The sequence below is a fragment of the Podarcis vaucheri genome (genome assembly GCF_965113315.1).
Source record: "Podarcis vaucheri genome assembly, chromosome: 5".
NCBI lineage: Eukaryota > Metazoa > Chordata > Lepidosauria > Squamata > Lacertidae > Podarcis > Podarcis vaucheri.
The window spans coordinates 72,063,129-72,077,700 of record NC_138763.1 but is presented as its reverse complement, the minus strand read 5'-3'; the positions used below and the strand labels follow the sequence as shown (position 1 = coordinate 72,077,700).

General features: G+C 45.5%; 1 protein-coding gene across 1 annotated transcript in view; it reads right to left on the bottom strand.

Moving 5' to 3' along the window:
• The window catches only part of SGPL1 (sphingosine-1-phosphate lyase 1), a 41,986-nt gene extending 36,924 nt beyond the window's left edge, over window positions 1-5,062 (bottom strand). Inside the window, exon 1 of the mRNA XM_082222084.1 lies at window positions 4,722-5,062. Within this exon, the coding sequence (XP_082078210.1) occupies window positions 4,722-4,724 (3 nt within the window). The 5' untranslated portion in view covers window positions 4,725-5,062. The remainder of the gene's footprint in view (window positions 1-4,721) is intronic.
• Window positions 5,063-14,572: the final 9,510 nt, after the last annotated feature.

Below are 14,572 nucleotides of genomic sequence, written 5' to 3'. Positions count from 1 at the left end.
CTGAAGACCCGCAATTCTGTGTATACATTGTGTGGTGCTCCTTGATCTAAACTGCAAGCTCATACATTCCTGAATAGATGAAGAAGCTATGTAAATTAACAACAAACCGCAGTGGGAAAGCTTTGAGACAGTCTGAAATAAAGACAAACCACATGAAAGATCCATGTATGCAGACATCAGTGAACACTACAAATGAAAAGAACTGTAAATGAGGACTAATAAGAGAGGAGATCTCAAAAATGATTATCTAGAATAGGATGGGGGGGGGAGAAGGACACATGCTTGGAAACAACTCAGTCCTACTGATTTACAAAGCCAATTTGTGTGTTTTATCTCCCTTAGATGTTAAAGATCCCTACTGAGTACCGAAAATATAGTCATTCTGGACCTGATCCCACATGCAGCCAACACAGATGCATGTCTGGATTCACACCACAACACTCATCCATGTCCCAATAAATTGGCTGGATGTGTATTTTGATACAGGTATGTTCTGCTTATCCACTAGTTGTTGCATATCCTTCACTGTGCGGGACTTCAGCTACATCCATGACTAGATACTTAAAGTGATTTCTTTATCTAGTGTTTAGAAAAATCAGAATAATGAAAAACAACTGTTGCTTGCCCAAGATGTCTCAGTGTTCACTCTTTTTGAGGTTTACCCTGAACCTGAAAGGGAGGGCATTTTGATTTAGGGAAGATCAGTAATGTGCTTAAAGTGACTTCTTTATCTAGTGTTTAGAAAAATCAGAATAATGAAAAACAACTGTTGCTTCTCCAAGATGTCTCAGTGTTCACTCTTTTTGAGGTTTACCCTGAACCTGAAAGGGAGGGCATTTTGATTTAGGGAAGATCAGTAATGTGTGCCACTTCTGCGCATGACGTCATTTTGAGCGACTGCGCATGTGCAAGCGGCGAAACCCAGAAGTAACCCTTTCCGGTACTTTCGGGTCGCCGTGGAACGCAACCTGAAAAGATTTAACCTGAAGCGTCTTTAACCCAAGGTACGACTGTACATTCTTTCTGCAGTACCCCTGTGGGGCTCAGGAGCCCAGTTATGTCACCCCTTGCCTGCAGAGTTTTTTCAAACACGTTCCCTTGTGGAGTGCTTCCTCAGCCTCCTCTCCTTGATAGTCCTCCAGGCAGCCACTGCTGCCCCCCTACTCCAAAGAGAGGTGACTCCTCACACTGCCGCACAGGGGCCTGGGACTTTGTCCATTCCCAACAGCAAGGGCTGGCAGGCAGGCGGGCTAAATCCCTCGCCTGCTTGCTTGCTTGCTTACTCTGAGGCTGCCTCAGCTCCTGGCAACCAGCACCCATGGCCAAGAGGCACCATTCATCTGGGGAGCTTGTAGCCAGGGCTGCTGCAACAAACAGCTCTGCAAGCCTTTGAGAGACACAAGAAGGCATCAGGAGGGAAGGAAGGAAAGAGGGATAGAGTCCAGGGTTGCCCACAGCACCCCAGCCATCATTCAAGGCACCCCAGGGTGCCGTGGCACACTGGTTGAACACCACTGCTCTAGAGAGTAATCTAATTTCTCATGTTTATTCTACTTGCCTTTATTAATCAAAGCTAAAAGCACTGAAATGGCCAAGCTAACCTAATATCATATTTTCAATTAATTGTCACTAACAAATTTATAAAAGAGGGGGGTGTCAAATTTTCCACCTCACATCACTGGAGCAAATTCATGCTCCATTCATAAACTTTTAGGCACTATTAAAAACAGACGGTGAGTCTCATGAGCATGGATTGTATCAGGGTGGATTTGATTTAAATCACAATTTAAATTTAAATCACTAGTCAGTAAGACTTGATTTAAATCACTAGCCAGTAAGACTTGATTTAAATCATTTTTTTTACAGAAAGACTCATTCTTGCTGGTATAATCTTAATATTTACAACCAGATGAAGGTTGTATTATTCATTTTTGGAATAATAAATGTTCAGAGTAGTTTTTACAGTTATATCAAAAATTACTGATTTGGTTATACGTACTATTAGAAATACATAGACAGATAATTATGAAATTATTGTGAGATTAACTGTTTATATTTGGACAACTTTTCTGCTATACTTTATTGGAAGGAGAAAAATAATAATTTCCTTAATAACAATTTAAACAATTTATTTAACTAAAGCAATAGCATTATAGCATATGTATCTTTGTTTGTTAACTGATGTGGTTAAACTGTTTAAAAAAACCAAAACAACTTAGGCTGAGTTTTAGCACACATGAAAAACTTAAAACAAATCCTCATTTCCTGATGAACAGCCTTTGGACTATAATGTAACTTAAACAGAAAACTATCTTTAGAAAGATTTTTTCCTCCAAAAGCATTTTATTTTAAATATCCGATTTAAATTTTTAAAAAATTCAATTTCTTTGATTATTATTTTTTAATTACTGATTTTTATCCACCCTGGATTGTATGCAACAGTTGGACATGCAGAGAAGTGACAGCATGCAACTGCCACATTTGCAGTGTGGAATGATGTGATCACACCTCTGCTCGACCATCCTTCGCCACAACATGTCAGGCTGCATTTTAAAAAGAAGGATTTCAACATAGGACAAGGCCTTGATCATTTTTACCACATGCCCAAACTCAGCCCATATTCAAGAACTGCTTCACATATGGTCGGTGTCCTGCACAGGTATCACCTCGGGACAAGAAAACCTGTGTACACGGTCACATGTACCAAATGCATGCAACCATTTCCCCCTGCATACATGCAGTGGGAAGCTACAGCTGGCAACATAAAACACTCAGCAGGACTTAGGATCGATGTTGTGTTTGTTAGTTAGTTAGTTTGTTTTTTAAAAATCCATTTATTAAAAAGTTACAGTACAGTTTTGTCCACTGCCATAATATCACATAATGATCAATGTTAATTCTCTATATTCACCTTTGGACAACCTTTGGGCCTACAGGTGAGAGAAAAGATGTTGCCACGCCCACTTTTAGTTCTGGCCCCACCCGCCATGAGCTCTGCCCACCGCCAGCATGTGAACCCTGACCAATAGCCCCCTAGGCTCTTTTGGGGGGGTTGCCTAATCCTGATGGATGCAATCCTCTTTGGGCACTCAGTCATCTGAGGAAAGAGCAGTGTGTTGTGCACAGCAGAAATTTATGGGTACACTCTGCTGTGATTTTTCTGGGAGGGGACCAATTGATACGTCAAAAGCAGGAATCACCAAAACCGCAGCTGCCGTGCTACAAGTTCACACAATAGACTTTGCTGTACAACTATGGAGAAAACAACCCCAAAAAGAATATGAAAAGCAGCCTTTTTATTTTCTACCAAGTGCCAAGCTGGGCACAATAGTTGGTTTTCTGCCCATGCAAAAACACCAGTTTCAACCATCAAGCCCTTAGCCTTTTCAGGGTAATAATCTCTGCCTTTCAGCTAAGCTTTTAGAATGGAGAAGGGAAACCAGCGTGGGCTAACTCAAGATATTCCCCAGAAAGACTCTCTTGAAAAGGATACATTTAAAGTATTCTGTTTTTTAAAGGATTTTTAGGGCAGGCCACTTTTATCTGCCCGCCCCCCCCCCTTCACTTCCTGTTTTGTAAACTCTCTACTGAGAAAGTAATCTCTGTTCCATTCCATTCTCCACTCACTAGCTTTTGTTTTATTACCAAACACACGCATGGTGCCCATCTAACCACTTCCCCAGTCTGGGTACTTTCCTATTTACCATTAGGTAAGGGGGAAGCAGATGGAGTGGGGAGAGGGAGGGAGGGAAAGAGAAAGAGTGAGAGAGTGAGTTGTGGAGAGAAAACAGGAAAGACAAACAGGGAAGTTATCCAGAGATCTAAGAGAGCAAAGCACAAAAGCATTACGGGGAGCGAGTTCAGCAAGGAAAAGCTAACGCCAGGCTTTGAGAGCAATCTGGAAACAGGGAGATGAATAAGACCCATGGAGAAGTCCAGTACTTTGTTTTATAAGGGCGGCGGGAGGAGACCAAGGATAGGTGAACCTGTGGCCTTCCACATGCGAGAGGACTACAAATCCCATCATCCATAAACACTGATGGCACATGCAGCCCACCAAAGGACCACAGGTTCCCCACCCCAGGGGTAGACCGTCCCTCAGACTGATCTGCAAAATATGGTGATGGGGTGGGGAGGGTAGGTCCTGAGACTGGCTGAGCTTATGAACAGATAAGACTAAAAGACCCCCAAGCAGAAAATCCGTACTGGTTCCCATTCAATTTTGGGGGGGGGGTATCCGACGAGGTCTCGCTCACTTGCCCCACCATCCCAACCTGACCTTGGAAAAGTTGGTTCCTGGCTTGGCGTTAATTATATTCCCCTACCTACCTACCTAGTGCCGCCACCTCGGCGCGTTGTCTACAGGAGACGGCCCAAGCGCCTAGTGGGTGGGCGCCTTCTCTCCCGACGCTCGCCTCGGCGCCCCACCACACGGGTCGATCCCCGCGGGCTACCCGTGTGCACACGAGAGCGTGCCAAAGTGCCGCGTCTACTAGTCCCGGGAGCGAGAGGGGCTCCGGAGAAGTTTCCCCTGGAGTGGGGGAGCGCGGGGAACGGGGAAAGCGGAGCGAAAGTTTGACGAAACTGGAGCAGGGGACCCGAGAAGTGATGGAGAGGAAGGAGCCGCGCGCGCGCACACACCAACCCCCCTCGTCCGGCGGGTCCCCCAAATAAGTGAAACAAAGCCAGAGAGGAGCTGCGGGGACGACACAAACACTCACCATGATTCTCCACAGCCTCTCCTCCGGGCAGCCTTTGCACGCGCGGGGTCAGCGAGGGACGCTGCTGTTGCTACTGCTGTTGTTTGTGTTGCTCAACTAAATCGGCCTGAGCGTCGGGCGGAGAGCTGGGCTTTGCAAAAAAAAAGGAGGAGGCGGAGAGCGGCCGCCCGCAGATCCAGCCCAGCCTGCCTCTTTTTCCTATGCGCGTGACTGGACAGAGAGGGAGAAGGAGAGGGAGGGCAGGAGAGAGAGAGAGGAGTCGCCGCCGCCGCCGCCGCCGCCGCCCTCTTTCGCTCCGGCGCGGCTGTGATTGCAAGAAGCGCCACCGCGCGCCTCTCCGGGTGCCGGCCCGGAAGCAGGCCTAGGCGCCCTCGCAGCCTCCGCCTCGAGTAGCTCGCTCGCTCGCCACAGGCCTTGGCAATCACAGCGCCCTCTGCCGCAGACCCGCTGGGTCCAAAGGCCGCGGCTCCGCACGCTCGCTTTGCCCCTCGCCCGGGCGAAAGCGAAGCAGGCAGGGGACGCAGCTGCAAGGGGAGCAGAGCAGGACGAAGGCACATCTCACCGCGGGTGGGGTAGGGGTTAGAGTGGGTCGGAGGGAGACCCGGGTTCAAAGGCTCACTCTGCCACGAAAGCTCGCCCGTGGGCCGGTGGCTGCCTCTCTTATCAGCCTACCCCTCATACAATTGTTTTGTTTTGAGGGTAATTTGGAGAGTAAAGGGAACTATGCTCCCTTGAACTTCTTGGAGGAAAAGTGGGGTCTAAATACAATAAATAAAAGGATAATAAAGAAACATGACCTGAGAGCAACAGCGCTTGCCCCCACGTGAGCATGCTCTTCTGATACTGGAGGTTGTGCTTGGCATAACCTAATCCTCCTTGATTTCTCCATTTTCTGCCTAGGAAAGTGGGGAGAGGTGATGACCCAAAATGCTAAAGGCCACACTGCATGCACCTGACAAAGTAGCCTCTCTGACCCAGGAAGACATGCTCAAATAAACCTGAGAGAGTTTAAGGTGTTAGCAGATGCTTTGTTGGTTTGGCTGCTACCATCATGAATGTTGTCTTAAGTATCACAGAGACTCCAAAATTACCACTACAGTACAGTACTATCCTTTTGCCCACTTCACCACCATTTCCCACATTAAAAAAAGGAAGAGAGAGGAAAAATCCATCATCACTCTAATGAAGTAAATACATTTCTGTTCTTTACTTCCAAACTCCCTGGAGCATGCCACTTATTCCTTGCTGTCAACTTCATCCTCTTGGCCTGTTACTAACTAGCTTTCACCCCATGCAACTCCCCAGAAACTGCCCTACCAATGATTATGACCCATTGCAATCCGCCTTCCACCCACTGCACCCCACAGAAACTGCCCTATTACCAATCACCTCACTTCCAACTCCTTTTTGTTTTGTAAGGAGTCTCTGCTCCAGGGATACTTGGACTGTCCCCTGCTGGTTGTTTTCCTACCTCTTTAATTGCTCGTTCAGTGATTACTGTCACCACAAGGTGAAACTTTTTGTAGTTTCATCCTTTCCATTAGGAACTCTTAGGATCTGTTCTTGATCCTCTTCTTTCTCTTCTCACTACACCTGGGGGACAACATCAGAGTTTGTGTCTTTCCATACCACCTAGAGCTTTCCACCAAATCTTAGATCTCCATCTGTGTCTGACATTTTGTGTTCAGGTGTTTCATTGACACCTGAAATCCAGCTTGTCTCTGACCAAACTTCTCTTTCCTCCTAAGTTTTTCTCTCCTCAAATATTCTGTTTTCATCAAAGACATCACAAATCACCCTGCTGATCAAGCACAAAGCTTTGGATTCATGTCAGAGATATTTTTTTCTCCCCGTATGCAGTGACGCAAGGAAAAAACTCGATTTCTTGACACCAGATGTATGCACAAATATTCTCTGGAACGGGAGGTTCTATACAATATTTGTTACTCAGGGGTCAGCAAACTTTCAGTAGGGGGCCGGTCCACTGTTCCTCAGACCTTGTGGGAGGCCGGACTATATTTGGGGGGGGGGGGAATTGAATGAATTCCTATGCTCCACAAATAACCCAGAGATGCATTTTAAATAAAAGGACACATTATACTCATGTAAAAACATGCTGATTCTCAGACCATCTGCGGGCCAGATTTAGAAGGCAATTGGGCCGGATCTGGCCCCCAGCCCTTAATTTGCCTACCCATGTGTTATATGCTTACTCTTTGGTTGTTCAGAGGGTCCTCTTATTACAAAGAATACATGCTGCAAAATCTTATGAGAAATGTTTTAATGCAATTGACATTGCAGGAACTACCGGTATGTTGCCTTTTCCCACTATTCCTATGCAAGAGTGGCTATGGTTTAAGGTCTTCAATCATTCAGTGTAAATCAATAAGTTTTGCATGTGCAAAACTCCTTTTCTGTTGTAGGAAGCTAACTTGAAAGGAGTCCTACAGAGTTAAGCTTGTCTGTCAATAATGCTACAGGTGCCATAGAGGGCTAAGTGTAACCGTATCTGCCCATTGTTTAGATGAAACAATTCAGAAGCAAGACATAAAACTAGAATTTCTAGTCCTGTGATGTTTATTTGGTTAAGTGATCAGAAGATCAGCGTAAAAATTCTTCAGGATCTACAAAGCTGCGCCTGATAAACAGGCCAACATATTTTATTTTAAATTATTATTTTTACAATGAGTAATAAAAACTGCTGGTGACATGCACTGCCTTCAAAGAGATGTTCCCTGTGTGTGAGAGAGAAATGTATTATTCTAAGCTGATACCTGTTGTAGCACATGAGTACATCATCTAAAAGTTACCTTTTTAAAAAATGCCTATTTGTCTATATTTATGCAGATGGGCAGAACAGTCCTCCTAACTCACATTTAGAGGGAGAGAAAAGGAGATGACGCTTCAGAACGGCTGCCAAATCCATTGCCCAGCAGTGATGCTGTCACCGAGATGTGAAATGTTATGAGCAGCTATTTCTTTTACTACCAGAGCTGCTATAAAGTTGTGCCATTTCTGTGGACATGCTGGGGGAATTAAGAGGTTCTGAATGTGGTGTAACAACGCCACCCATTTTTACTTGCTCCACCAGCAGGACATCACAAATCTGGAGGAACATCCACACTGGAGGAACTTTGTAGTTCCTCAAGTGTAGCTCCACAATCAACTTTCAGCCCCGTCAGCAGAGCAACGCTTAATGTCCTTAAGGCTCCTCAGCTGGTTTTAAGCTGTGGTTAGAATTGCACCCTTAATGGGTCATTTAATTAACTGATTAAAAATCCATGCAAGTAAGTAACTAAGATTTCTTTAACCAGCTGACAGCCCTAATAATTTCAGTTGAGTTGCAGAAGTACCAAACTGAGGCAGCAGACAACTGCCACAGGGACATACACAGAGGGTGTAGTCTTTCTTGCAAACTTAAATGGCCTGTATTAGCTTATCTTTCAAGGTTTCCTCCAGGGAATTCTGGGAGTAATAGTTTGGTGTGAGATTGCTGAGAGTTCTCAGACATCTCCATGCCTTCTCAGAGAGCAACAATTCTCAGAGTTCCCTATAGAGAAAGAATGATTATCAAACTAGTTTTAAGTCTGAATAGGCCTGGGGTCCATGTAAAACATTCCAGCCATGACTTCACTGACAACCATGGCGTTGGCCTTCAAACCTGCATGCAGTCAATATAAATAATACCAGTAGTACATACAGTGGTACCTCTGGCTACGTACTTAATTCATTCTGGAGGTCCGTTCTTAACCTGAAACTGTTCTTAACCTGAAGCACCACTTTAGCTAATGGGGCCTCAGCCTGCCGCCGCCGCGCGATTTCTGTTCTCATCCTGAAGCAAAGTTCTTAACCCGAGGTAATATTTCTGGGTCAGCGGAGTCTGTAACCTGAAGTGTATGTAACCCAAGGTACCACTGTAATGTATCTCAAGAGTCTTCTCAGTCGCGTAAGTAACACTATACCATGCCCTAGGAAGTGATCCAGTGCTGTTTACAAAGACATTACTGATGTCAGCATGGAAGCCTGAAAATGCAAGCGTGTCAAAAGATTTTATCAAGCAGCAGCTTGATGAGATACATGATCTCCAACTTCTCATCCACAAGGTGAGTGTCTGTCATAAACAAGTTACATGAACCCAGTCTCTTGAGCGGTGAGACCTTTCAGGGACTTCAAGCTCACACCCGGTCTATTTCCCTTGGAGCGAAAGTCACTGGAGACCAATGGCATTTCTGTGTGATATGGCTTTATTGGCACATATGTACAGGCTGAGCATAGCACTGGGTTCATCACAGAGTGCAAGACAAGTATGTGTTAGATTGTTAAAGGAAAGGGAATAAAAGTAAAATAGAAAAATATCTCAATCCTCCTGTCTTGATCGTGATGAATCCTCGTCTCCTCCCACTGCTGAAACAAATTTGGATTTAAAACAAAACTCAAGTGAATTTTCTTAAATGGAATTTGCCTCTGGAGGAAAGAAAACCAGGAGTTGACTATATGTTAATGGGGGGGGGGGAGGCGAAAAGAAAACAGAGCAGATGAAAGGGGAGAAGGGGTAGGAGGGACAATCGTTGGCTGTTGTCAAGAAAAAGTGTTACCTAGCAACTTGGACACAGTCAGGGACAAAGAAGGCAGACTTTTGTTATGTACAGAAGTGAGATTATTTTTGCAGCCTTTGGCCAGACAGTAAGTCAAAAGGACACCCCATTCCCCACATGGATGTGGCAACAGCTTAAATGGTGAGTCGCTCCTTTATAAATATTGAATAAGAAGCACATCTGGGGTTTGTTGTTGTCTTTGTCCAAATGCCATAGCTGCAGGCCAAATTAGCTTATGCAGATCCTTTAAAAAACAATTGCTTTCTGAGAACTCAGCAAGGGGGGGCGGGCAGAGAAGAAAGAGAGTGAAAGCAAGAAATATACTACCTCCTATATCAAATTTCTATAAGTATCCTGCAACAGCTTTAAAAACAGTTGAGAGACAAGAGCACTTTCTTTCTGCTTCTTACTAGGCATTTAAAGTAATTGCATACATGATTGTTGACGGCTATTGACTATGGACCACCTTGATTTCCAAGCAAATATACTTGATTTCCAAGTATATTTTTTCTTGTTCTGTTTGACTGACTGCTATAATTTCTTTTCACGTCTTGTCCCATATCCATCTCAGATACGACATTTTATGTATTTGTTGCATATGTCTATTGGATGGTGACCCAGTTAGGGGCCCCTCCAGACAGGTGTTTTATCACAGGTGTATTCTGCAACGCTTTCTTGACACAACAATAGTGCATTAGTTGTGAACTTTTTCTGCTCTGCTCTTCTCTTCTCTGTTCTGGGATGCTCCCCCAATGCTACCACACTATTGCTGTCTGGAGGGGCTACAGTGCAACAAAAGTAGACAAAAACAAATGGGAACATGTATGTTTGTGGTTGAGGGATTTCAACAGGAATTTACGGGCTATGCCCTGACGGGAACTGAAGCAGTTTGAGCACCCCAAAAGTTTTGCAGCTTCAAACACAGTATTCAAAGCGGTATCATGTCTGACTGCCCAAAAAACACCATGAGCAGAAATCATCATGAATGTGGAATAAAAAGGAAGTGCCCACAGTTTCAACAGCCCCCTCTTTTTTTGTAAAAAAAAAAAAAATTGAGAAAGTTTTCAACATAAAATACATTAAAAACCTATCTAATCTAAAAAAAAGAAAAAGAAAGAGAAGCGAAAAGAGAGAATAAAAAGCAAGAAATAGGAAGGCGAGGGAGAAAGAAGAAAGAGAAAAGAAATTAAAAGTAGTTGCATCATAGCCTTTATCCATATACAGAAAAGTAGACCTTCCTAGCTCTCGCCTGAGAACTTCTGTTTCTTACTCCAGCCTCCCACCCCTGGAGATCCTTTCTCCTCTGTCTCCCACACCAGCCAGTCATGTGACCCTTAACAAAGAAAAGGAAGTACAACCTTTCCATTATGGGTGAAATTGACTAGATCAGAAACTGCTTAGGATTTGGTTGAGTCAGTTTCTCCATTCTTTTCACTTCCATGGGACATGAGGAAGCAACTCCAAATATGAGAACCCTAACCCATTCCCACAAATTACATTTATACATTGACCAGCCTACTGAAGCTGGATCAAGACCAGTGCCTCCACAGGAGATGGTGGCCAATCAACATTTGTCAACACAGTCTGAATCTTCTCCCAGAGTGTGACTGAAGTAGCTTCACTGTGTCCATTCAGTCAACTCCCCTTCCTCCTTGCAAATTCTTCCTCAAAATCCATTCCCTTTTACAAGGACTTTCCTGGTCCACCACAGGCTCACCTGTGCTTTCTACCACTACATAAGCATCCCTGGAAGGTACGGGCCCATCTGCACAACATAAACCCCTCTCCACGGTTGCCTTTTCTGTCAGAGGCACAGGCAGAGAGTGATGAGAAATAGGACATTGTGTCAGTCCTTGGCATGGCCTTGAGACATTACACTGCGTTGCACTAAAACTTTTGCAATGCCACAGAAGGAGACCTGCCTGTTCTCAGCACTAGGTGTGCTACATCTGTACAAGCTTATCAGAAGAACTGCTGGATCGGTTCCACATTGTGTTTCCCACAGTGGCCAGCTAGATCTTCTGGAAGGTCCACGGACAGAGTGTGAAGGCAAACCACTATGACTCACTCCCAGTAGCTGGTACACGCTACCACACTGCTTTTGAATCAGGATGTTGAATGTAGTCATCATGGCTATGAGCCATCGACAGACTTCTCTGTGAATTTGTCGAATTGCTTTTTAAGGCCACCTGAGCTGGTTGTCATCAGAACCTGGCAGTAGCGAATACTATTAATTGTGTCTTGTACGGAGAAATCCTGTCTTTTGTCTCTGCTACCTCTCCTCAACCAATTTCTATGACTGACTCCCAGATTCTAGTAGTATGAGAAAAGAGGATATATGTTTCTCCACTTTTTCCATCTACACATCATTATATAAACCTCTATAACGGCCCCACTTAGTCATATATATATATATATATATATATATATATATATATATATATATGCTTTCGTAGATTTTCACGGGTACAGGAATGCAGGTTTTGGTGTCTTCGGGTGTCTTCCCGTGTAAGAGTCGGGGTGTCTGGGCGACGTTTCGACGAGGTCTCACTCGTCATCTTCAGGCTGGTGCTTTCGGCTTCTTGTTACTGGAACAGAGCAGAATCTGGTGTTTGAGTTCCTATAAATACTGTTGAGGGGTGTGGTGTATAGCCTCCAACGTTCTGGGCAGAGAGGAAGTTCCTAGATTTCCTAGCCAAAAGGACTCTGATGTTCTGATGTCTTCTCTGCCTCTTTTCCTATTCTATTACATCCTCTTTGAGATGGGCAACCAGAGCTGTACACAGCATTTAGAATGAAAGAAATGTGAAGGCATCTGCCCCATCCTTGCAAAGAATAAAAAACAAAAGCAACTATCTTTGTTGCTGAGACAGTTCACTGTCATGATAGGATGGTGAAATTTGTTTTTGAACTGAAGGGTTTCAGTAACAACGGCACAATTTAACCAAAGCATCATTGATATCTACTTAAGCATGTGCTTAAGTCAGAGGTTTTCAACCTTTTTGAGTCCACAGCTCCCTTGACCAACTACATTCTTTCTGTGGCACTGTGATGGCCTGGGACTCGGCCTCAGAACCAGAGGAGTCTCAGTCCGCACCGGATCCTTTGCCTCAGGCGGCATCTGAACCAAGTCTGGGGCCTGATTCTGAAGAGCCCCAGTCTGCACAGGTTCCCCTGCAACAAGCACCAGCTGGGCCAAGTCTGGGGCCTGAGCCTGCCCTGGCTCCAGATGCGGGGATTACCTTGTTGCCTTCAGCTGGGCAACCACTTACAGCTGCTCCGCTTCCAGTTGGGTCAGGAGAGGCTGAGGCGGCCTCTGGGTCTAGTAACCCACCGATATTTCTGGAGCTGCAGAGACTAAGGTCTGAGAGAAGGAGAGACCTGAGTGCTTGCCTTTGGGCGAGACAGGGAGTTGAGTAACCAGGGGATCAGGACTGGCCGTTACCCCGACAAAGATAAAAGGCTGCCGGACCCCACCCCGGATTGCGGGACCAACATTGCTGTTTGCCAGAGACCCTGTGCCTGACCTAGCCTTGTTTCCTGGTGTCCTGCCTTGGCCCTGTTGGACTGACTCCTCGCGGAATCCTTGGATTCAGGACTGGACCTGGACCACGTTGCTCGGTTTAACCCCCGGGCCCAGCACAGGCACCCCTGTGGGGTCAGGGGCCCAGTTATGTCACCGCTTGCCTGCAGAGCTGGCAGCCTCTTACCCTTTTCCAAACAACCTCCCTTGTGGAGTGTTTCCTCAGCCTCCTTTCCTTGAGAGTCCTTCAGGCAGCCGCTGCTGCTGCCCCTGGTCTCTGCGCTGTGTCCCCACCCCACCCCGGCCAAAGAGAGATGCCTCCTCACACTGCCCCACAGGGGCCTGGGACTTGTCTGTCCATTTCCAACAGCAAAGGCTGGCAGGCTGTCTGTCTGGACTTCCTTGCCCACTTCCTTGCTTGCTTAATCCGAGGCCGTCTCAGCTCCTGGCAACTGCACCCCCTAGCCAGCCACAGAGGCACCATTCACCTGGGGAGCTTATACCCAGGGCTGCAGCAACAAACAGGCACACAAGCCTTTGGGAGGCAGAGATGCGAGAAGGCAGAGGAGGGAGGGAAGGAAAGAAGGGCCGAGGCCAATGTTGCTTGTGGCACCCCTGGCCACCATTCAAGGCACCCCAGGGTGACATGGCACACTGGTTGACAACCACTGGCTTAAGAATATTCCATTGAAATGAGGGTTTCAAAGCTCTTCAGTGGATGATTGCATCTGTTTGTAAACCAAAAAGTGTGAGGGTTCAAGCCCACCTGGAAGCTGACTGAGGAATCCTTTCACCCAAAGTCAGAAATAGGAAGAGCAGCTGCAGGGAGTCACTTTAAGAGGGGACAAACTTCAGAGAGATAACACTCTTTTTCCATTTGGCTGGGAAATGGTGCTGGGTTACACTTGATATGGGAGAGCCAGGTCCCCAAACTCAACAACGGGTTCAACAATAAATTCCAGGCCTGGTGCTGCTCAAATCAAGACCCTAATTGGCAATCACATTTCCATGAGCCTATATGGTACATGCAATACCTTTCCTTGAGTGAAAAATGTATACCAGAGGTGGGGAAACTACAGTCGCTCAGATGTTGATGGACCCCAACTCCCATCAGTAACATGTAGGGATAATGGGAGTTGTAGTTCAGCCATATCTAAAGGGCCACAGGTTCCCCACTCTTGCTATGTATCATCGTTCATGTAAGATAGGAATATCCCTGCCCAGGAATGGTAGCAGCGTTTGAATAAACAGGACCTAGCAGGGGCTAGTTAATATTGCAATGCAAGTTGCATGATCACCATTTCACAAATTCTGATTACTTTCAATGAAGAAAGATTCCAGCATTCACCTCCAGTAATCGCTGTTGGCTCTATTCACCTCCGTTGGGCAAACAAAACTTTGAAGCCATAACATCTTAATGTAATTAATTAGCTGCTTTCCATATAGCACATGCTGTACACAGGTCTACATGGAAACATCATCAAAGTCAACTTATGCAGCACTGTGGGGCTTCAAGATAGCATCATTAAATTGAGCTATGTTTCTGAGTTTCTGTTTTTATTTTGATAAGATGCTTCAATGCTTCTTCACAATTGCATCTCTTTTATTGATGCTGACGGTGCAACGTGTGGGTGTGGGTGTTGAACAGCACACAATCCTTTGAGAGAAAGAGCTTGCTGGGTCTTCAGAATATGATCTCAGTGGCACTGCCAAGACTCCAGGTCACCTTTCAA